Source organism: Dipodomys merriami, unplaced genomic scaffold (assembly GCF_024711535.1).
Source record: "Dipodomys merriami isolate MVZ:Mamm:240054 unplaced genomic scaffold, mDipMer1.0.p SCAF_72, whole genome shotgun sequence".
NCBI lineage: Eukaryota > Metazoa > Chordata > Mammalia > Rodentia > Heteromyidae > Dipodomys > Dipodomys merriami.
The window spans coordinates 2,123,140-2,145,756 of record NW_027206313.1 but is presented as its reverse complement, the minus strand read 5'-3'; the positions used below and the strand labels follow the sequence as shown (position 1 = coordinate 2,145,756).

At 47.2% G+C, this 22,617-nt stretch overlaps 2 protein-coding genes across 6 annotated transcripts in view; one reads left to right on the top strand and one right to left on the bottom strand.

Moving 5' to 3' along the window:
• The first annotated feature begins 1,164 nt into the window (after positions 1-1,164).
• LOC138818182 (sodium/potassium-transporting ATPase subunit beta-1) lies at positions 1,165-21,439 on the top strand. The gene is made up of 6 exons (XM_070009138.1): positions 1,165-1,371; positions 5,500-5,628; positions 15,438-15,593; positions 16,955-17,139; positions 19,035-19,115; positions 20,024-21,439. Exons 1-6 carry the CDS (start codon positions 1,275-1,277, stop codon positions 20,285-20,287), a joined length of 912 nt encoding a protein of 303 aa, XP_069865239.1. The 5' UTR covers positions 1,165-1,274; the 3' UTR covers positions 20,288-21,439.
• Positions 21,081-22,617, bottom strand: part of LOC138818181 (nucleoside diphosphate kinase homolog 7) — a 100,051-nt gene continuing 98,514 nt past the window's right edge. For all 5 annotated transcript variants that reach the window (XM_070009135.1, XM_070009133.1, XM_070009137.1 and 2 more), the window contains one exon: positions 21,081-21,532. In XM_070009135.1, coding sequence (XP_069865236.1) covers positions 21,500-21,532 — 33 coding nt within the window. In that variant the 3' untranslated portion in view covers positions 21,081-21,499. The remainder of the gene's footprint in view (positions 21,533-22,617) is intronic.

The window sequence follows — 22,617 nt, the reverse complement described above, 5'->3', positions numbered from 1 at the left end:
GCGGGCGGGGCGGGGGGGGGGGAGCGTCCGGCGCCGGGCCGTCCACGCTGACGGGGTCGGGGCCCGGGGCCCACGTGGGCGGCCCGCCCCCCGCCCGGGGCTGCCGCCGGCCACAGCCCGCCCCGCGCCCCGCTGCCCGGCCGGCCCCCCGCGGGCCCGGGCCCCGCGCGGCCGCCCCGGCGGGTCCGGCAGGTGTCCCGCCCCTGGCGAGCGCGGCCCGGGCCGGAACTGCCGCCGCGGGGGGGGGGGTGGGGGGGGGGGACAGGTGCCCGAGCCCCAAGGCGGGGCCGGGCGGGGCCCGCGGCGTCCCGGAGTGACCCCACCCCACCCGAGCCTCCCCTGGCCCGGGAGAGCGGGGAGAGCCCGCAGGCAGGCGTGAGGTAGACGCGGCCAGGGGGGCGTGGGGGGGTCCCCGGGTCCGTGAGGGGTTCCAGCGCGGGTCGCCCCGCCACAGGAGGGGCGGGGAGGGGGCTGGGAGTGTCCGTCCCGGGTCTCCCCCTCCCCCGACCCCCCCCACCGACGCCCCCCCACACCTCGCCGCGCCGTCCTTCGCGCCCCCGCCTCTGCAGCCGGCCCCTCAAGCCCAGGCGGCTCCTTTGTGCCAGCCCCGCGCCCGCCCCTTCGGGCCTCAGGCCCCGCCCCCGGGCGGCGGCGATTGGCCGGCCGGGCCGGCCGGGGGCGGGGCCCCGGGGCGCGAAGGCGCGGTATATAGTAAAGGTGGGGCGCGCGCCCTCAGCCTATTCCTCGGCTGGCGGCCGGCGCGCGCGGGTGTGTGCGGGGCCTGCGGTCCGCCGTTCGTGCCTGCCGCTGACAGTCGCGGCCCCCGGCCGGTGTCCGCGGAGGTCGCCGCAGGCGGGGGGAAGGGGTCCGGCACGCGTCCTCGGCGGCGGGTCCGCGAAGCCGCCCCGCTCCCCGCGCACACCCGCACCGCGAGCCCTCCGAGGCGCCGGGCGCGCGGGGCGGACCCCGGGCAGCCCCGGGCGAGCGGCCGCGCGCGCGCCCACCCGTAGGTCGGTGTCTCGGAGCCGCGCAGCCTCGCGGCCGCCCCTCCTCCCCGCGCCGCGCCGCGCCGCGCTCCCCGCCCCGCGCCTCCCGCCCGGCCCCCGCGCCGCGCGTCCGGCACTCGCAGAGCCGCAGCGGCAGCGCGCGGCGCGTCCGGGCTGCGCAGAGCCGAGCGTCGGGCACCGCCAGCCGCCCCGCCGGCGAGGAGGACGCCAGGGCGCCCCGCGCCGCCGCCCCGCCGCAGCCCCGAGCCCCGCCGCTGACCCGCCGCCATGGCCCGCGGAAAAGCCAAGGAGGAGGGCGGCTGGAAGAAATTCATCTGGAACTCGGAGAAGAAGGAGTTCCTCGGCCGGACCGGCGGCAGCTGGTGTAAGTGCGGGTCTGCAGCCGGGCCCCGCTCCTCCGCCGCCGCCGCATCCCCGCGCGGGCTCCGCGGACGGACGGCGCCGCCCTCGCCTCGCCCGGCGCGGGCCCGGGCCCGGGGCGGGGGCGGTGGACGCTGCGGAGCCCGCAGCCCGGCCGCGGCGGGGGGCGCCGGGGCGATCGGGCGCGGGCGGTGCGCACCCCGCCTCCTCCCCGCTCTGCGGATGGATGCTGGGGCCCGGGGTCCCCGACTCGCCCCGGGGGAGGGGGGGCATGGTCCCGGGCGGTAACCCGACCCGCGGCCGGCGGGACGGGGCGGCGGCATCCTCCTCGTAGGCTAAATCCGTACCGCGGACGGGAGGGGCGGGAATCCGGCCCCACTGCGGCATTCCGCGCCGGGCTAGGGTTTCCTCCGGTGACCTTCCCCGGAGTCGGCCCGGCCGGATTCACGTCAGGACTCCGGCCTCGAAGCCTGGCAGCCTCCCCTCGCCCCCCAGCTCCGATCGCCATAGAGGGCCAGGTGGAAGGAAAACTGCAGACGCATCTCCCCCGATGGACGCTGTTTGCGCGGCCTGTGGCCCTCACACGGCCCACGGACATGAGAGACCTGGCCCTGGCGTTCTTTCCTCCCTACACCCGAAGGGTGACATTTTCCTAAAGGTCATCTTGAAGGGCATCCTTGTGGACACATCTATGAGTCGTGACTGCAGAAGGGAGGGATCAGGGAGGGAGGCGGGGAGGGAGGGAGCTCCCCGCCCTGCGCCACTGCCCCCTCTCCCTTCTCAGGTGTCTCCACCACCTCCACCACCTCCAGCATCACCACCGCAGTCATGAAGGGAGCCCTGTTAGGGGCCAGAGCAGCATCCTGCTTGGGAGGGTCTGTGGAAACCAGCAGGAGAATGAGTCAGGAAAATAGGGCTTGGCTCACACTTGGAAGTGCAAGAAGCCGAAATATGTTACTGTTTTTTTTTTCATAAGGGGAATAAAGCTGTTTGTAGGGAGTCTTGATTGAAAAATAAAGGGTTAATAATGCATCATATTTCAAGGTTAGTCAAGGTGAAGCCTTATTCCAAGGTATTACTGGGAGAGCATAGGTGTCCCTGAGCCACGGAAAATGTAGTTTTTGAAAGTCATGGCTTTCTATTTCATGTAAAATTTTATTTTATTTTTTGAGAAGGGGGGTGATTGTGAGCTTCCAAAGGCTTATGGTTATAAGGTCTCAGGAATAAAGGCCCTCCCTTGTGTTTTCTTAATATGGAAGAGAAGACCTGAAGAACTCAAGGGTATGTAGGATGAAGAGCTCCCTGCAAGGGCTGCCCCCTACCAACTCCTTGTAGCTAGAGTGAGGCCTGCTGGCTGCACTGCGGAACCTCCAGGTTAGCTTGGGCTTCTTTCCCTGGTGGTCTGACCCCTGGGGCGTCTCAGGACCAGGCGCTGCATTGATTCTGGGTACATTGTGAAATTTGCCCTCAAGTTGTTTCTGCCTTCATAAATACGTTTCTTTCCTCATTCCAATTTCATGCTTCTTAGAACAATATTTGCTTTAGGGACAAGGCAGTATGGAACACAATTTGCTCTTTCATCTGACATTTAATGGGACAGTACTACAGAGAGAGACAAGCTAGAGAGAGACAGAGACAGTGAGAGAAAGAGTAAATGTTTGCCTCTTTCCAGTCACATCCAGCAGAGTATCGATACACCGATTTACGTAGTGAGTTGGTCATCTAACACGGGCTAAGGTGCCCACAATAGATTAAAAACCCACTTTTTGTTCTGTGCTAATACATCTGCTCCTTCCTAGCAATGTAAGGAAATAGCAGAGCTTGTCTTAGTTAGGGAAAGGGGCAGCAATTGCTGTCTCATTTGGAGTAAACGCCTGCATTCCAGCTCTGGGCTCAACATGCACGATGCCCTTGGGGCGAGGGCAGGATGCCCTTGGCTTGCTTTTGCTTATAGGTAGATTTTTACCAAGATGGACGCAGGAGACTCCAGCCTGGCACCTGCTGGAGAAATCATGGCATGCAAATTATTTTGTGCTTTCTGTCTTTTGATTAGTTAACATAATGCAGGTATTGGTATTTAACAAGATGGGCACGATGCCTTTTTTTCCCCCCATCTACCTATAAATAACCTTTTGAAGGGTAGATTTTTTTTTCCTAACTGAAAACCTCGATAATACTTGTACTTTAAACAAGAGAAAAGAAATTTAAAGGGAAAAATGCCGCTAAAGCTCAGCTCCCCTCAGACATCCTGCACACCCAGGCGTCCACCCTAGCTGTTCAGCTTTTTTTTTTTTTATACCAGTCTCTGGTGCATGGGTCTCACCAGATGCACACGCTCAGCCCAACCAAGTGACATCACAGCAGTAACTGGGGAGATTTTGTTAATATTTCTGAGCAAAAAAAAAGTAAGAGGAAAATTCCTCTTACTCCAGGCAGGGTAGGAAGGTTGTACATGCCTTCAGTTATTCTGCGTGCTTGCAAAATGACTTATTTTTCCTCCACTCTGTGTTAAACTGTACCTTCAATCATGTACCTTCTTAGGCTGTCAGGATTAGGTATCTGGAGTCCAGGAAATGAATAGAAATGTTCCACTTGTTAAAGAGGCCTTGGAGAATAAGCTGAGAGCATTCAGAGGGGCTTAGAAAGGAACAAAATGGGGAAGAAACCATGAATCGGGCCATGGGGGCTGCCTCACTGACGTGGTACACCAACTCTTCATGCACCTCTTAGGAGCATTCACTGGAAAATTTTCCACATCTCTTGACGTCACAGTCTGCCATTTGACTACTGCTGCTTAGATACCGAATGCAGCACTTAACTCTTGCCCTGCTGGAAGGGAGTGATTCAGTGGGGTGTAGCTTCCCTCTTCCTTACTTTTGCTGTCTTTTTGTGGTTCCCCCCACCCCACCCCCCGTCTTCTTTATGAGTAGAAGACAAAAGGATTATGATTAAGCATTTTGGTGTGGCTTTAGGATGTGCTCTGCTTAACTGCTCTATAGCATAATTGCCCAGAACTATTTGTTCCTGATAGGGAAGTTGGACTTTTAAGCACAGAAAAGGCCATATGGCTAATTTCCACAAGTGTGTACCTCTCCCTCCCTGGCCCCCACCTACCACTTTTTAATATGTTTGTTCTGTGGCTTTTCCCCAAGGACTCTGACATTTACTGCATTTGATCTGGATCTTTTTAGAAATACTCGAAGGCTCTTTGAGGCGGTCATAACCATCCAGGCTGCCCGTTCCCACTTTTGCGTTCACACTGATCTGTTTGGCTGGCACAGAATTGCCCAGCGATGCCTAGTACATCCTGTTACCATACAGCTAATCGGGGAGATAATCCTTGTAAACCAGTAACTGATAGCCTTATTTCAATATATGGGATAGTATTTTTTGGTGGTGGTGGTGGTATGTGTGTGTGAGAGAGAAAGAGAGAGAGATTTTCCTTCCCATTTGCAGCTATTTTAGCAGCCATCCTGTTAACCATGAGAAAATGAAAATGCAGTCTCATCCAGCAGTCATTACTCTGGTGCCAGTCAGAAGCTGAGACAGAAATGTGCCACTCATTTGTACTATAGGATTCTCCCCTACACGTGTCCCCTGAGGAGAAACACATGTCCCTGGTGAAAAGCCAGAGGTAGGCTGATGGTAGAGAGGAGGGCTTCGCTGGGCTTCTTGGCATTCATCGCTCTGTCACCCCTGTCATAGGAATTCTGAAGCATTAGTTGTTTTTTTTGTTTTGGATTTTTTGAAATGGCAGAATCTGAAGTGCAGTGTTTAATGTCAAGGGATAAACAAGCAAAGAATGCACCTCTCTGAGGAGGTGTGATGTCGGATGTTAAAAGCGTGGCAGAGGCACACAAACATAACTATGGATTTTTCTTGGTGATCTTGACCATTTTTCTTCTTAAAGAATAAGGCTGTTTCCTCGTGGTCTATTGTAGTTGAACGATTCCCCCGCCTCCAAAGAGTGCGGTTCACTCTGCTCCTGATCAGCATCGGGAAAGGAGGCTCTGGAGAAACAGGCTGCGGAGGAACCTGGAAGAAAGCTCCTTCACCCCCCGGGAAGGTCAGGCTTTGATTCTGAGCGTGTGACTACATCACGGCTTTTCGTGTGTGTCTGTTCTCCTTGCAGTTAAGATCCTTCTGTTCTATGTAATATTTTACGGCTGCCTGGCTGGCATTTTCATCGGAACCATCCAAGTGATGCTGCTCACCATCAGTGAACTGAAGCCCACGTACCAGGACCGGGTGGCCCCACCAGGTAAAGACATCCATATGACTAGCTTCTGTTCTTCCAGAGGTAAAAGGGATGCTACTTTTTCAGTGGACAAGGAACCTGAAAATTGCTCTGTAATAGAGTTTTAAGCGAAGCATAGAAAGAACAATAACTTTACTCTGCCGCAGGCAAATCTGCATGCATCCCCTTGTCCCTAGGGTGACAGACATCTTATTTGCGCAGCTCCGGCGTGAGAGGGAAGGGCCTTGTTCTTCCCCAGCCTGACTCACCAACTGCATGACTGCGAGCTCTTCAGCTCCTGGAAGAGACTCAGTCTCCTTGGCGCTAACGTTCAAGGTCTTGCTGAGAGGGATCATGGCGGGGCCTTTGTCAGCTCCAGTGCAGGTTTTCACTTTCTCGAGGGGCTATGACTCATAAATGCTTCAGAGAATTCTCTTTGGCTCCCATTTTAAAAGGTTAGCTTATTTTTAGAGGCGATTAGAAGCTCTGAGATGGGCCATCTGCTTCAGAGAGAGGAGCCATGATTTCAGAGCTCCCTTCTCCCCCCTCTTTCCTATTGATTTGCGCTTTGACCTTGAACAGTCTTTGCACTTCATAAAATGTTACCTGTTTGGTGGGTTTTGGTGGGGTTTTTTTGGCCTGTCTTATATATTGACTTTGTGAACCCTCTTTCCAGTTTAGCTGCCCCTATTAGTTTTAAAACCTTAAGTGAACAAAAGATTATCATAGAAATTGCAAGCTGCCCCACGGATCCCTTAGTGCTTGGGTGTTGTGTGAGTCCTGCGCAGCTGTGTTGTGTCCACACCAGTCCCCACACACCTTGGAAGGTGTCTGTCATCACGCCCAGGACCCGGAAAGCCAGCAGCACCGCAACAGTGAATTTACTGTCATTCTTCTCCAAGTCATGGGGGGAGGGAGAAGAAAAACTGAGTAACTTGCACAACTTCTAAGCTTTCGCATTAAAATGCCCTTGAGATGTTGGAGGTGATGTCGACTTGTCCCTTCTCTCTGGGCAGCAGTTGGGTAGCAGCTGTCTGCAGGGGACAGTGGGAAGGCCTTTGCATGGCAGTGAGCCATCCAGAGGGAGCGGGACTGCCTTCTGGAGATGGGTCATGCTGGCTTCTTGTGGGTGTGGGAAAGAAGGAAATCTGCACAATAAGGTGACAAACAGTGTCTAAGTCAAGTAGTTCTTGAGTGTAAGAAGAAGTGTCTCCAGATAAATTTAGGTGGGAGTGGAAGAAGAATGCGTGTAAGTATATAAAGTGACAAACCTGGTTAATAACTGGTAGTTTCCAGCAGCTTTATCCCCCAAAAAGGTGGGTCTGTGGCAAAATTGGACAAGGATTCTGATGGGCAGAGAGATTTAGGGTCTGAAATAAATGTATTACACGGACTTCTGTCATAATAAAGCATGATGTCTCTTTGTCTTTCCGCTTCTGTTAGAATTTTACAGTAGCGTTAGTAATGACGCAAATTTATGTAGACCTTTGGTTTTGCCACTTAAAAGCTATTTTTTATTCATGGTATTATTTTAAAATACTTCTTGTACTCATAGCAAAAATGACTATGAAGTAATTTCCCAAGCAAAAGGGACACTGATTATATAACCTTGGGAGAATCAGCATTTAATAAAACGTTTTCTCCAGACCCTTGAAAAAAGGGAAATTTCACCTTTGAAATTTCACCTCGCTGAAACACCTAACCTAGTAAGTGAGGATTTGCAAATGACATTGCCCATACTGTCTGAGGTATTCAGTCCATCCCAGGTCCCTCTCTCCTTTCTTCCCTCCTCCCTTTCCTCCAGCTCCCCTTCCTAAAAGACAAGGTCTTAGTACCTAAGTTTACTGTGCTCATAGCAATTGGACTGACCTGACAAACCCTCTCTTCTCCAAAGGAATGCTGGTGGCTCATCTTGGAAACATGCATTCCTGTCCTGTAGTCTGAGTCACAGGCAAGTCTTGAGTCTTCTGCCTGCCCATTTGTCTCTCGTGCTCTCTCCCCTTTCTTACTTATAACCTTGTCTGGAGAGTGTATGCGGACATCCTCCCACCTTTCCTTAGCTTGTGGAGCTTCTGTGTGTCTCTCCTGAGGAACTCGGTGGGTGCTCTTTTTGGAAGTTATGGTAATCTTCAGTGAGGTCTCTGGAGCGCTGGGTGCCAAATGCAGTCAGTCTCTGCACCATTGCTAAGGCCATAACTAGAGCTATCTCATGGCACTTTTTGGAGCAGATGTGTAGAAATTGCATTTGGAGAGTCAATGACAAGTACCTAGACTGCAGAGAAGGGTGGAAGAATATTTTGACAATTTTTGGACTTTAACATAAGGTCTCGAAGCCTCCATTTCAGTGATGGTTAAGAGAAAAGGATTTAATTTTGGATGCATGTCTTTCAAGTATGAACAACAATACTATTTTAAGAAGAAAAGTATTTACGAATGTCATTACGCATTGAATTTGAGGAATGAATACAAAACCGAGCCTGAATGAGTACCCTTTATGCATCAAAATACTGTGTCACTAGATCTCTTCCAAATAACGTGTGTGTGGGTGGCCAAACCCAGCAGTGGTCATTGTGCAGTGCAGTCGAGTCTGTCTGTAATGCTGGATAAGCTTACAGGCCGGATGTGGAAGTCACACAGAACGGACTAAACTACACTACGGAAATGAAATTTAAAGCAGAATAGGTGGTGGATGTAGTGCCCTGGTCCTCAGCAAGGATGATGTTCAGCTCAGAGGTTGCTCCTGCTCCTCCAAGGCCTCATTGCTGTGGGCTATTGGAAGGAGCCTCCTGCTGTGCTGGGGAAGGGTAGGACTAGCATCACAGCTGAGATGTTAAGACAAATGAAATGACTGTTTTCAGAGCTCAGAAAGGATCACTGCCAATGTCATACTGCCCTAATCTAAACACCAACGCCACCCTGGAAGCCCTAAGGGATTAGGAGTAGGTTCAGAGTAGAGACAAGGAAAAAGCAGGATTTAACAGCTGGACACAGCGCCCATCACTCCAGTACTGCCTAGCCACCCCGGGCCTCCATTTTCTCATCCGTAAAATAGGAGAAATACCCTAAGATGGTACTTAGTAAGGACAAAACGAACGGCATCAGATAAACTGTTGATAGCCGTCTCTTTATCTGTAGCCTCAGCCTTCTACTGGAAGAAGTAGTTTCTTTTTAAATACAGAATTTCCAAACAGAACTTCGTATGACACAGCAAGAATGCTTCCCAAAGTTAAATTTTCATGGAAGCGATAAAAACTTCAGTTTGCCACAAGAAGTGTTTGGGTGATATGGGATTAGAAGACATGTTTGTAAAGAATTCTGTGTGACCCTAAAGGACACTGGGTTTGTTTCATGATCTCTTCCACTAACCTGTGGGCTGTGGTCTAGCGGGACGGCGTGTCCTCCCATGCTGGTGAGCAGCGTCTTGTCTCAGCCCCTTAATGAAGATCTAGGAAGAGACACTTCTAAGCAGTCACACATGCATTCACTGTGAGGATTCACCAGGCCTTGTCCTTGATTTGACCCTGACGGCCTTGGGGCCTGCCCTGTGGTGTAATGGAAAAAAGTCTTCTTCCCATCTGCTGCTGCCCTTCCTCCACAGAGGCTCCGTTAGCAGTTCCTCAGTGAACTGAAGGTCACTGTGTGTTGATCCCTAGTTGCGGGGATAGTCCCACCTGGCTGGCTTCCCGGTACAAAGGTGTAAGTGTATACTCATTTTGAAAGGGTCATATTCTTAGCACCTTAGTAACCAGAATTGGGCAGAAAGTAGGGTCGGGAAAGACAGCAGACCTCACAGTCCCGGGCAGTGTTTTCAGCTTCATCTTGTCTGTAAAAAAGACTGGTCGGATTTTAAAATCCATGGGAGGAGCTGTTGCAGTGCAAATCAGTGTGCTTAAGTAAAATTGCTGGGATTGCATTCATCTCAGAAAAACTTTTCAGCCTACAGTGTCACATCTGTATCACTCTTACTCAGATTTCAAAGGAGAAACTCTGCCTCCTTATACTGTGGGAGGAATTCTTTCAGGTGTCAATACGGTGTTTTTCTGGTGTTTCAGGTTTCCATGCATTGCTTTGTGATGTCTCAGCTGACACTGCATGCAGGTCTGACTTTCTCACTTTTTCTCCTCCTCCTCTCTTCCTGCCCTCAGATAGATCCTACGTCTGTTCCCAGAGTTTGAGCTGTGGATGAGTGAGTGTTGGCAGAGCTGGCTTCTAGGAGCTACTGCTTAGCCTTTGGTTTGGTAAAAGGATTAGGGAGGAAGACGCTGACTGCAGCAACTCACCTACCCATGTAGCTCTTTATTTCCAGAGTATGACAATTCTTGGGTGTGTTGCAAGCCTAAAGATGAACATTAAGTTGTTCTTAGAGTCACAGCAAAGTGAGGCTCACTCTGTGTGCTCATTTGAAGATCTCTCTTCGCAGAGATCCCTCTGCAGGAACAGGTAACAAAGTCATGCAGATGCTGATAAAATCCTAAGCTGAGTTTGTAAAGATGCATTTAAGGATTTGATGGCGGCACTGATCCAAGAAAAGGACCACAGTGGGGAGGCTGGTAGTGGGAAAGGTATTAGCCCCACACTTCACTTCTACTGTCCTGAAATCTGGCAGGTAGGACTGGTTGCTCTCGAATAATCTAAGGATTTTAGGCTAGTAATCTTGTGACATACGGGCCCACCTGATTCAGAAAGGACTGGAGGAGCTGGGGGAGATGAAAGGGAATTAGGGATGGATTATCCAATGGCTTCTAACCAGGAATGCTCCTCTTTTCCCACACAAGTACATGACTATATCTCATCAAATGTCCCTATCTTACTTCAAGCTGTTAGTACCTAGCAAATAGTATGTGCTGAATTTAGACAAGTCACATATACTCTTACGTTCTTGTTTGACCTTGAGCAAAAAAGCACGATCAGTACGAAACACTAAGATGTATGTCTTTTCCCTTTATAAAAATGGTGAAGTGGCACACTTCCTGTACTGGGGTAAGTACGTGAAGACCTATCAAAATATGAACATAATGCCCCTCCAACATTGTAAGTACTTACAGCGGGAGGGGGTACAGCATGCATGCTGGTATTGGGATTTGAACTCTGGGCCTTCTGCTCTTGCTTAGTTTTATCCATTCAAGGCCTGGTGCTGTACCACTTGAGGCATACCTCCACTTCTAGCTTTTTGCTAATTAATTGGAGATAAGATTCTCAGAGGTTTTTCTGCCTTGGCTGTTTGAAGGTCATCAGATCTCAGCCTTCTGATTAACTAGGATTTTAGGTACCTGGCTGTATTTTTTTAAGAGAGTATTTTTCATTTGATTATCCCAAAATGAATATACAATTAAAAAAAAATACTTCTCCAAAAATGGAAAAGGGTCTACAGCTAGAGTTTGTGGCATTTAACGCAGATGGGAGGAAAATTTCTGTAAACCAAGGATTGTTGCAAACACCGAAGTAGGCTGTGGAGCAGTGAAACAGTTCTAAGACTTTTCTCAGACTCTGCGGTCTGAGCTGGATACAGAGGTGACCCTGCCAGCAGGCAGGGAGATGAATTTCTGGCCAGTCCAGGCAACGGGGTCACAGGATGACCCAAAGGCAGAGGTGAGTCCAAGGCCCTGGTTTCCAGGCACAGAACTTGTCTTCCCCTTTCCATACTCTTTGCGTTAGGTAAGTTGATACTAGTTCACGGAGGTAAAGAAACAAAATTGAGTGCTACCTTAAGTTCTACAAAAAGGGAAAGTGTGTATATATATGTGTGTGAGAGAGAGAGAGAATGCGTGTGAACGATCCCTTTCCCAGTTTACACTCTTTTCAGGCCATCCTCAGACTTTCCTCTGCAGCCTCTGGCCTGCACTGGCTAATGCGCTGCTCCAGCCTCCCCGTGCCAGGCTCACAGGTGTGCACCACCGTGCTGGCCTTTGGAAACCACCGTCTACTTCTTGACTCTTTTTTTTTTTTTTTTTTGCTGGTCATGGAGCTTGAACTCTGGGCCTGGGCACTGTTCTGAGCTCTTCAGCTCAAGGCTAGCACTTTACCACTTGAGCCATAGCACCCACTTCCAGCTTTTTCTGTGTATGTGGTACTGAGGAATCGAACCCAGGGCCTCATGCATGCAAGGCAAGCACTCTACCACTGAGCCACCTTCCCAGCCCTTCTTGACTCTTTTCATCAGTGCCGGGGTTTGAACTCAGGGCCTAACTCGCGTGGTTAACAATCTGTCACTTGACGGTTGGGCCACAGCTTCACCCTGGCTTTTTGCTGGGTATTTTGGAGATGGAGAGTTGGTTTTTTTCTTTTTGGCCTGGGCTGGCTTCAGCTGTGATCCTCCTGAGTAGAGGAGGACGGGCCAACAAACATTCCCAGGCTGCTTTTCAACTTGTAAGGATAATGTATGGGAGACAGGTGGTGAGGGTGGATGGTGTGCATGGTTACATTGGAAGCATTTACTTCCTGTGCTCTTAGTCACCTGCTTACCCCCAGCAGGTTTCTATGGAAAAATGATGCCTGTTGAGCTGTTCAGTGTATTTGGCTACTGACTCATCAGATGTATTAAGTGACAAGTACAGCTGGGCTTTGGGATTTACTAGAGTAACTGCTACAAGGCTAAAATGGCTGCCTAAATACTTCCACAAACCGATTGAGACATTAGAATCTTGCTAAGTTATAAACCTATTTGGAAACAACATACTTCTTGGGAAAATTTTTTCTTTTGTCCTTACTTTCCCTATCTTTTTCTTGTCATTCACCATCTTGTTCTGAACATTATTACTGAAGCCGAAAGATGAAGTTGGGAAAGCTTCCCATCTGCTCTTCAGAGATGGGAGGTTTGGGAGGCCGGGAGGCCAGTGTGTCTCCAAACAGCAAACGTAGTCCTTATTGAAAACCAAATATGAAAATTGTATTTGCTCAAGTTGTTGACTTTATTGAATAATGATCCGTAGTTTAAGGCAGATGGTTCAGTTGGGGCAAAGCTGTATAAAACTTGGCTTGGTTAATTCAAGTTTAGAAGACCGATGAGGCAAAAGATGAGATCTGTTTCCTGGAGTTCAGTTTGAAAGCAAGCCAGCGATTGGTCGTTCGGTTATCTTTGGCCTGTAGATGTTACCACTGCAAACAAAGGTCACCCTTGTTGAGATGCCTTGCATCTTTTCTCATCTGTGGTACATCCTGAGAGTACGGGATCTGGTAGGAAAACAAGTGACGGGGACTTGAGGAAGCGAGGTAGGACCTGCTGCCGCTGGGGGTCTCACTTGGGGAACTGAGTCAGAGAGCTGCCTGAGCCGGCCCGGCTCCCTTCCCGTAGTCAGATAAAAGCACCGTAAATGGTTTGAAGGGTTTGAACATTATTCCTCTGCTTCTTGTATCTGACTTGTTTTAGAAAATTACAGTGTTTTCCTACTGATTTGGTGAAGATCTCGTCAGAGATCTTTGCGAGCTGAGCTCTGAACTCCGAGCTGACTTCTGAGCGCTGAGCTCTGCTAGCTCCTAGAAAGAGAAAGTCTCAGGCCCTCAGGCCCCGGATGAAGTCAAGACAGGCAACAGAGAGCAGATGGTAAACTGAGAGATGGACCGGGACTGTGAAGGAGAGTTCTTTGAAACCTACCCCAGGGAGGTCATGGAACCTTAAATAAGGTGGCCTCCTGGATATCTTCGGGCGTGAGATGAGCAGTTAGCAGATGGCTGTGTAGTGGGGTTCCCCAGGCCTACTCTCATGCAGCCTCTCGGGTCACTTCCCCTGGTGAACCTGCATCTCGCACTGGCTGTGTCTTTTGCTAGCGTTTTGGTTTTTGTTGCATCATTGGTTCTGCTGCCAGAATACAGCTTACATTGCTGTTTGTGATCACACTGAAGGTCCTTCCAGTTCTTTCCTCTCCCTCCTCACTGAAGGTCGGGAGAGGCTGCTCCTGGTTTCCGTCATTTCATTTTGTCTTCACCTCAGGTCTGGAACGCGGAGCAGCCCCATGCACACAGGTCTTCTCTGTTTCTGCCAGAGCACTTCGCAGGCGTTTGCCTGCCATCTGTCCGGCCTGCCCAGTGGCTCCAGGGCGTGGCTCATGACTCGGAGCTGTAGAGAGAACTTGCAGAGAGAACTTGCGTCTTCCTGAGGAGTGAGGGGCCTCTGGCTGTGGACCCCCTGCCTCTCCTCCCAGGCCAGGCCAGGCCTCTTACTGAAATGGCTGTCTATGACTCAAACCAGGAAGGAGTCTTCCTAGCTGTCTTCCTATCTTCTCCCTGGCTATTCAGAGCACGCGTCTGCCTTCGCTCTGTTTACCTTCTCTTCCCGGCTGCCTAATCACTCACTACAGTGCTTCCTCACGGTTAGAATGCCACTTGCTCCTATCATTAGAAGATTGTTCAGGCTATCTTTAAGTTGCTTGAGTATGAAATTTTTTCTGTGGCTTATAAGATTTTTCTTTCCTAATTGTACAACTGTGGTAGTGTTTAAACAAGATTTTTGTTAAAGAGCAGAGAAGCAAATTCTGTGACTTCTGTTTCGTTTCCATCTCTGTTGGCAGCTGTCATTGCAGGCATTCCTCTAGTTTCCTAGCTCCCTTTTGAGATTTCTTGAAAATTCCTAGTGAATGTTTCCTGCGTTCCGAGCCAGCCGATGGTATCCTTTTGATACAGTTCTGATGTCACTCCTGAAGCTTCGCCCCGCTCTCCACTTCAGGTTCATTGTCTGTCCCCACCCTTTCCGCTCCGCACTGTGTGAGTAAAGATTACCACCATTTATTCCGGCTCTCACTGAAACCTGGTGTTCAAGCCCCACAAACAGTGCTGCGGAATAGTAATACACTCAACTTAGGTCCATTTTAATCATGCTCTTATCTCCTTCGCTGTTGCTGTTCGTATATTCTAATTCCCTAGAGTGGTAGTTGGAAACGGAGGGTGCTTCAGGCCCTCTTCATGCCTGTTCAAGAGATTCTCCAAGTCCAACCTTAGAGATGGTGGTTAGTGTGCCGTGGGGGCTGTGTGTGGAGTCGCTCCCCTGGCCTGCCAGGGAATGCCGTGGAAGACACGGCAAAGCTATGAACAAGTAGTTGGAATGATGCAACACTTTTCAGACCGAACCCGCAGAGGTGAAGGTAGCCGTTGAAAGCATGAGATACCTGGTTCAAGTCCAATTTCAGATAACAGTGTCCTTACTAAAAAAAATGATTGGTTGTTCATGTGAAATTGGAATTTAGTCAGGCATCTGGTACTCGGGGGTAGAAGACCACTGACCGTCCAGCCGTGCCCCGATGTGTGGCATGCAGAGGCTTTGGGACATGGAAACGTTGGGTAGACCCACTGTAGACATAATCTGAATTTTACCCTGACTGGTGCCGATGTGCTTCTTTGGACTGGGAACTGGATGTATATTCCCAATTCCCCGTTGACTCTAAAAGAGGTTTCTGTGGTGTAGTGTTGAGTCCCGAGTTTGTGATGGGAATAACCTTACTGACAGGAACGCGGAGGTGCCTGACAGCTCGCTGTGGAATGGAAGCCACCCGTGCACAGTGCTAGCTGGCGATGCCTGGTTTTCAAATGGGCGCCTGTAAAGGTACTAGAAGAGTGCCTTGCCATTTTGGAAATCTGGCTCTACCACTTTCTGTAAGACCTTGGGCAGTGAGTGGTGTTTTCATTCATAAAATGCAAGGAAATTGAATAGCATGAGGTCTTAAGGCTACGTCCTTATACTTGTTACTTAAATCATTACAGGATTGATTTTGAAAGGGAGGCAAGAATCTAACCTTCTTAGCCAGGTAAATTTAGCATAGTATGCTTGTGCCGGAGAATCTAACACGTCTTGATTGACTTTGTACTAATGACTTTTTGTGTCTTTTTAATTCTTCCCGGTCTAGGATTAACACAGATTCCTCAGATCCAAAAGACTGAAATTTCCTTTTATCCTAACAATCCCAAGAGCTATGAGGCATATGTGCTGAACATAATTAGGTTCCTGGAAAAATACAGAGATACGGCCCAGAAGGATGACATGATTTTCGAGGACTGTGGTAGTAAGTAAACTCACTGTACATGCTTGTGCTTAGTTATTTTTTTCTTTTTTCTAATTCTTATTTCTCATTTCTACTGAGTTTGAGAGAAAGTCTCAAAATAGTTCAGTAGTTACTGAATTCTGATCACATTCAGAAGGTAATTTTAAAAAATAAGAAATGCAAGGAAAGAATGTAGCTTCAAGTACTGCAGTTTCTGAATTTGAAAGGTATGGTACTTTAAAATTTAGAATTTATAAAATTCTTAAAAATCTTATACTGTAGCAATTAAAAAGACCCAAATGATAACCAGGGCAAATCATTTCACAGGAGGACTAAATTGAGACATTTTACCATTTAGGAGAAAAGAATAGTAATTTAAGAAATCATGTATTACAATGAGATTATTCATAAAATATAGAATATTATTAATAGTATACATCAAATATATACTGAAAATGTCTGCTATTTTTCTTTAGGATACTTTGTTTGTTTTTTTTTGTCGGTCATGGGGCTTGAACTCCGGGCCTGGGCGCTGTCCCTCAGCTCTTCAGCTCAAGGCGAGCGCTCTACCACTTGAGCTACAGCGCCACTTCCGGTTTTCTGGTGGTTTATTGGAGATAGGAGTCTCACGGTCTCCCCTGCCCGGGCTGGCTTTGAACCGCGATCCTCAGATCTCAGCCTCCTGAGTAGCTAGGATTACAGGCGTGAGCCACCAGCGCCCGGCTAGGATACTTTGAATTCTGTATTCATTTAGTCTTCCTATGGCTTTTATATGTGAATTAAAAATAACAGCAAAATTTTCAGTTTGATAAATGCTTATAACAAAATATGAACTCACAGCTTTCAAAGGCCAAATTCTTATTTCTCTTCCCTCCTTTGCTATTTAACATGATAATCGGGGCATAGCTCCACAGAAACTTCAGGCCAAAAACTTCATTGGAAACCTTGTTGACAATCTTTAACATTTTTATTTCAACTACAGTTTTCCTGTTACTGAGCTAAGCCAATGTTGGCCTATAGAAATGCTGCTGCTTAGAAAGGAGGATCCAGTTTCCTTTCTATCCTCTAAATAGCTGCTCAATCCATTATTTACAGGAAGAGATATTGCCAGAGACCAAATACATGTTCATCAAGAAGTACCACACACCTTCCATGTGGGGTCATATACTACCTATTGCCTTTGGTAGAGTATCATTTTTCACCTTCTGCAGAGATGAGAGACAGCTTGGTGGAAATCCTTGCTTAGTTTGGAAGATGCATTAATGAGTAGCACTGTCATAAGAAATTGTGGCAAGAAAAAAAAATTGTGAAAGGTTCCTTTTGCTGTCCTTCAGTGTCTAGAAAACTGTGGGACAGTATAAAAATGATGTTTGTATTTTTAGGTATGCCCAGTGAACCCAAAGAACGAGGAGACTTCAATCACGAACGTGGAGAGCGGAAGGTGTGCAGATTCAAGCTTGACTGGTTGGGAAATTGCTCTGGACAAAATGATGACACTTTTGGCTACAAAGAGGGTAAACCCTGCATCATCATAAAGCTCAACCGAGTTCTGGGCTTCAAACCTAAGGCAAGTGATATTTTACACTGCAAAACTTAGATGAGCCATTCACATTTTTTATTCAAGTACTTACTTGACATGAAACATAATACAAGGGAGTTTTAAAGTATATTCACTGCCAGTTTTGGATCCTAATCAGCAGCATACCACTATTGTGTACTTCAGGATAGCATATCTACCTAAAGTTAGGTAGATACCTTGTGAAGTTGCAGAACTTCTGTGATTTGATTTAGGCAAAATCAAATTTTGAAGTGAGTACTGAAGGCCTGTTCTTAGTACTTCTGCTAGGTATCTAGGTAATAGTTTGTATCTCATGTAAATTCTTTAAGAGCAAAATAGAAAATGATATTTAAAAATATTTTTAAAAAGTACTGTCTAGTAATCTGAAAAGATATTTTTCCCTGAATAATGATTTCATTGTAAAAGTAGAAATTGAACGCCATCTTGGCCTAATGTTTTCGATAACCATATTGGCAAGTGGATATTACTTGAAGTCACAGAAACATTGCCAGTGGCTGCTCCTTGGCATTTTGTGAGAATTTATTGATTTTTTTTTTTTAGAGAAGAGATATTATTGGTATCGTCTCTGCTTTTGAAAAATGGATTGTTTCATTCTCTTCCCCAGATCATGAATTAACAGTGCTGTTCTTCTCCCTAGCTGTTACAGGGCCTTGCCCTTACTATATAATTTTAAATTCTGATAGGGATTGACTGCCATCCACTATGTTATGTGAAATACACTATGTCATTTCTGGAATCTGGTTCCCTGAATCTTTGATACACAAAGGTGTACCAAAGCTCCTTCGTTGCAGCAGTGGTTGTCTGACTGGCTTTGTGGATAGTTTGCAGGAATTGGTGTCCCCATCAGCAGAATTTTAATCTTTTTCCCACTTAGGCTGGGATATCATGTTAGAAATAAAATGATGAGAACCATCACACCATGACTGCTTTTGATATTCGTAGTTAGTGAATGCTCCATCAAGATCGATAAAAAGGAAGACTGCAGCTGATCTGTTCTGAATCCTTTGTTTCAGATACTCATCAAGGACTTAGTGATACTCATACCACACAGAGGCAAAGCTAGCTTATTATGATTTATGTCTTCCTACATCTGGATAGTCTATTAAGTGATGAATTGAGTCTTTGTGATTTTCCCTTCTATTTGGTCTCTGCTTGATTATCCCTTTCCACTCCTAATTAGCACTCTCACCCAAATTCTAACTACTTTGTTACTGGAATTGCTTTTATCAGCATCTCGCTTGGTATACCTGTTTCCCCATTGTCTGAGAATGGATTCTCCAACATTAAACATGCATCATACTTCTGAGGTTGATTTGAACCCAAGAATGGAAGAGAGAAGGCTCTGTGTTTTATGATGGCAGTAATTTTCACACTCTGAGGCCGTGCCACCTTCACTTGCTGGTACATGTTAGAGTTTCCCACAGAAACCATCCTTAGATGTCAATATTCCTTCCTCTCAATTCCTGGATGATATTGAAGAAAAAAAAAAAGGAAAGCCAATTTGAAGAAGTCATTCTTGAGAAAAAAAATAAATGGTATTATTCATTCATGGCTTAAGTTTGTAAAACAGAAATGTTAATCTTCTCAAGTAAATAATCTTCACAATCACTCCTTGCTAGTGTCTTTTTGATTAACATTTAGTTCTGGCCTCCATAGCAGCTTAATTGTGGTGCTAACAAAACCTGGACACTTATTTTCAACAAACTCACAGACTCTTCCTAGATTGGCTAGAAGAGTCACTCATTTTACACTCGAGGTGTGTTTTATTATTTCTGTTCATTTAGCATGACCAGTGTTGGTTTGGGCCATAAGCAAGTTTCACTTTTCAGAAACTAAAAAATGTTTATTTCCATCTTACTGACCAATGTGGGTTTTATTTCTAGCCTCCTAAGAATGAGTCTTTGGAGAATTACCCAGTGATGAAATACAATCCAAACGTCCTGCCTGTTCAGTGCACTGGCAAGGTAAAGACGCATTTGGGGTTATTGAGGTTGGGTTGGAGACTGGAGGAGGAAGGGGGGGAGGAGGAGGAGGAAGAGGAGGAAGAGGAGGAGGAGGAGGAGGGAGGAGGGGGAGAAAGAGGAGGAGGAGGAGGAGGAGGAGTGAATGAATGAGCTCCCCTCAGGCTAAAGTTTTCATATATGATGCATGAACACTGCTTTCAGAAATCAGTCTCATTGCACCAAGTCATACCAGGTAAAACTTCTTGAAAGGACGGAGAGATCTAGTGAGAATAAAGTTGCATGTTGCTTTCTCCGTTGACATAAGAAACTCATTTATCTGAATATAATCCATCAACATGATGGTTTATAGACCCGAAAGGTGAGCTAGCTAGTATTTAAGGTTGATTTTTTGTTTTAATGAATAATGTCACCTAAGATGTGTTATGGGTTTCTCTTTTAAAAATAGTGAGATTGAGGTAAGAATTGACACATCTTCCCGCTAGACCTAAAACCAGGTACTCCAATTATTAAGAGAGAAGGCAATTAAAAGAGAACCCCAAACAGTGCTGTTTGATGCTGGTTGGTACCAAAAAGGGACATGGGCATAAGACATGGGAGGCGAACAGATAAACCTATTCACTGGAATCATACCCACTGGGGCGTCACTGGGAGGTGCTCTCAGTGATGGCCTTGGTCCTAGGAGGCGGTGCTGGCTTAGAGAAATGCTTACCTGTCTTTGCCTAGGTTTCCCAACTTGGACAGAGAATCCTCTCCTTCTATGAGAGCGGTTGTGGGTTAGACTGGGTAGCTGGTCTTTCGGCGGTGGCAGACACCCACCCCCAGATCTTCCCTTGCTTGATATTCCCCTACTCCCGAGACCGCAGACTGTGCCGTGACCCATTAAAACTGCATTTCACTCTGTGTTTTAGCGCGATGAAGACAAGGAGAAAGTGGGAAACATTGAATATTTTGGACTGGGCGGCTATGCTGGCTTTCCTCTGCAGTACTACCCCTACTACGGCAAACTCCTGCAGCCCAAGTACCTGCAGCCCCTGCTGGCCGTGCAGTTCACCAACCTCACCCTGGACACAGAGGTCCGCATTGAGTGTAAGGCCTATGGTGAGAACATCGGGTACAGTGAGAAAGACCGCTTCCAGGGACGCTTCGATGTAAAAATCGAGGTTAAGAGCTGATCACAAGCACAGACCTTTCCCACTAGCCATTTAATAAGTTAAAAAGATACAGAAACCTACTAGTCTTGAACAAACTGTCATACATATGGGACCTACACTTAATCTATACGCTTTACACTAGCTTTCTGCATTTAATAGGTTAGAATGTAAATTTAAAGTGTAGCAATAGCAACAAAATATTTATTCTACTGTAAATGACAAAAGAAAAATAAAAATTGAGCCTTGGGACGTGCCCATTTTTACTGTAAATTATGATTCCATAACTGACTTGTAGTAAGCAGTGTTTCTGGCCCCTAAGTATTGCTGCCTTGTGTATTTTATTTAGTGTACAGTACTCTAGGTGCATACTCCGGTCATTTTTCAAGCCATGTTTTATCATATCTGTTTTCTACTTTATGTGAGCAAGGTTTGCTGTCCAAGGTGTAAATATTCAATGGGAATAAAACTGGCATGGTCCTTTTTTTTGTTTTGTTTTTGGTTTGACTTTTTCAGAGATAATGGCCCATCAAATGAGCATTTTTAACACACTCCGTAGTCTTTACCTGTGGCGTTAGGTCTTTATTTTTCTTTTTTCCTGGGGCTGGGGAGGGGGTGGGCTGTCATGGGGGAACTGCCCTTAAAATTTTAAGTGACACTACAGAAAAACACAGAAAGGTGATGGGTTGTGTCGTGCTTTGCACTGAATGCTGTGCTGACATCTCGCTTGTCCTCCACTGTGTTCTGAAGCTAGGTCTGAGATTGGGATTTCCCCATCACTTTGGCTAGTGACGGGATAATTAATTTGCTTTGTACATTTTCTTTTCCTTTCTTCCTTTCTCTGAGGCATCACATGCTGGTGCTGTGTCTTTATGAATGTTTTAACCATTTTCATGGTGGAAGAATTTTATATTTATGCAGTTGTACAATTTTATTTTTTTCTGCAAGAAAAAGTGTAATGTATGAAATAAACCAAAGTCACTTGTTTGAAAATAAATCTTTATTTTGAACTTTATAAAAAGCAATGCAGTACCCCATAGACTGGTGTTAAATGTTGTCTACAGTGCAAATCCATGTTCTAACATATGTAATAATTGCCAGGAGTACAGTGCTCTTGTTGATCTTGTATCAGTCAGGTTGAAACAATGGACAATAAAAGAATGAACACACTCCTCACGCGCGTGATCCGCTGTTGTCTACGTGCTCCGGTCTGTGACTTCTTTGCTTTTTGCGCCGCTAATTATCCAAGATCTTGAAGAAATATTGAACCTGAAAGACAAGCACACGATCTTAACTGGCTCACACACAGCTGTGGCTGCGTGTCCACTTGTCACAGTCAAGAGGCTGGTAAGGAATCTGGCTGTGGGAATAAGAATCAAAGCTCCCCCTCCTCTCCCAAGGAGATAGATAACACATAGACTCACTAACTTCTACTTGGAAGTTCCATTTTAGAAATATTTTGCAGTGTGATGGTTTGCTTTGTGGGTGTCTCATGAGCTGTACATAGAGCAAAGCTGTTAGCAGTACGCTTAAAACCCTGGTCAGGGTGCGGAGCTCGAGGGAAGAGTGCAGCATGGCGCTCACGCGCTGGCACTGGCGACCGGGAACTACACAACTCCGGGTGGAGATGGGAGGGAGCGACGGGGAGAGAGAGAGGGAACAGAAGACACTGGAGCACAGGAAATGCACTCAGTACCCGACTTGTATTGTAATCGTAATCCCTCTGTGTATCACCTTCTCAATAAATTTTTAAAAAAACTGAAAAACATGGTTAGGTTCGAGGTCCAGTAAACTGAAAAAGGTTCATATCTGGCTTTTGTTCAGTGTTGTGTCTAAGTCCTTATTTAATAGTATTAATAAGAAATTAGCCTTGTAAAAGACATTTCCAAGTATAATTGAAACTCAGTATTTACCTTCTGCTAGCCAACATGGGAATGCCCACATTTAAACTGGTGCGCATAAAATGGAAAACCTTCACCAGGCCTCTACAGTCACAGTTCACGTAAATGGGTCTGACTTCAGGTCAGTGGTGAGGAGGCATTTCCGTGGGAAGTGGCTCTGACAGCACAGCTCATTCTGAAATCTGGCTGTTTTATTTCCCACGCAAAATCTCTGCTTATACACAGTCAGTTTCCCACTCCTGTTTGTTTTTCTCAAATACGTCCCAGGCCAAGTGTGATAGCTGTAATCCCACCACTTGGGAAGCTTGAAGTCGAGACCAACTTCGGCTACAAAACAAGCTCTTTTTATAAAAAAGAAAAAAAAAATGCCTCTAGAAACTGCTCCACAGCAGCAAATTGTGTGAGGATAAATTAATAGCAGAGGTCTAGTGACACTGTTTAACAAAGCAACAG

What these genes read in the sequence shown, in the direction of transcription:
- LOC138818182 (XM_070009138.1), top strand. Translation starts at nt 1,275, where the DNA reads ATGGCCCGCGGAAAAGCCAAGGAGGAGGGCGGCTGGAAGAAATTCATC. An exon ending in TTCTGGGCTTCAAACCTAAG is followed by an intron (nt 17,140 to 19,034) that starts GCAAGTGATATT and finishes TTTTATTTCTAG; the next exon opens with CCTCCTAAGAATGAGTCTTT. An exon ending in CTGTTCAGTGCACTGGCAAG is followed by an intron (nt 19,116 to 20,023) that starts GTAAAGACGCAT and finishes TCTGTGTTTTAG; the next exon opens with CGCGATGAAGACAAGGAGAA.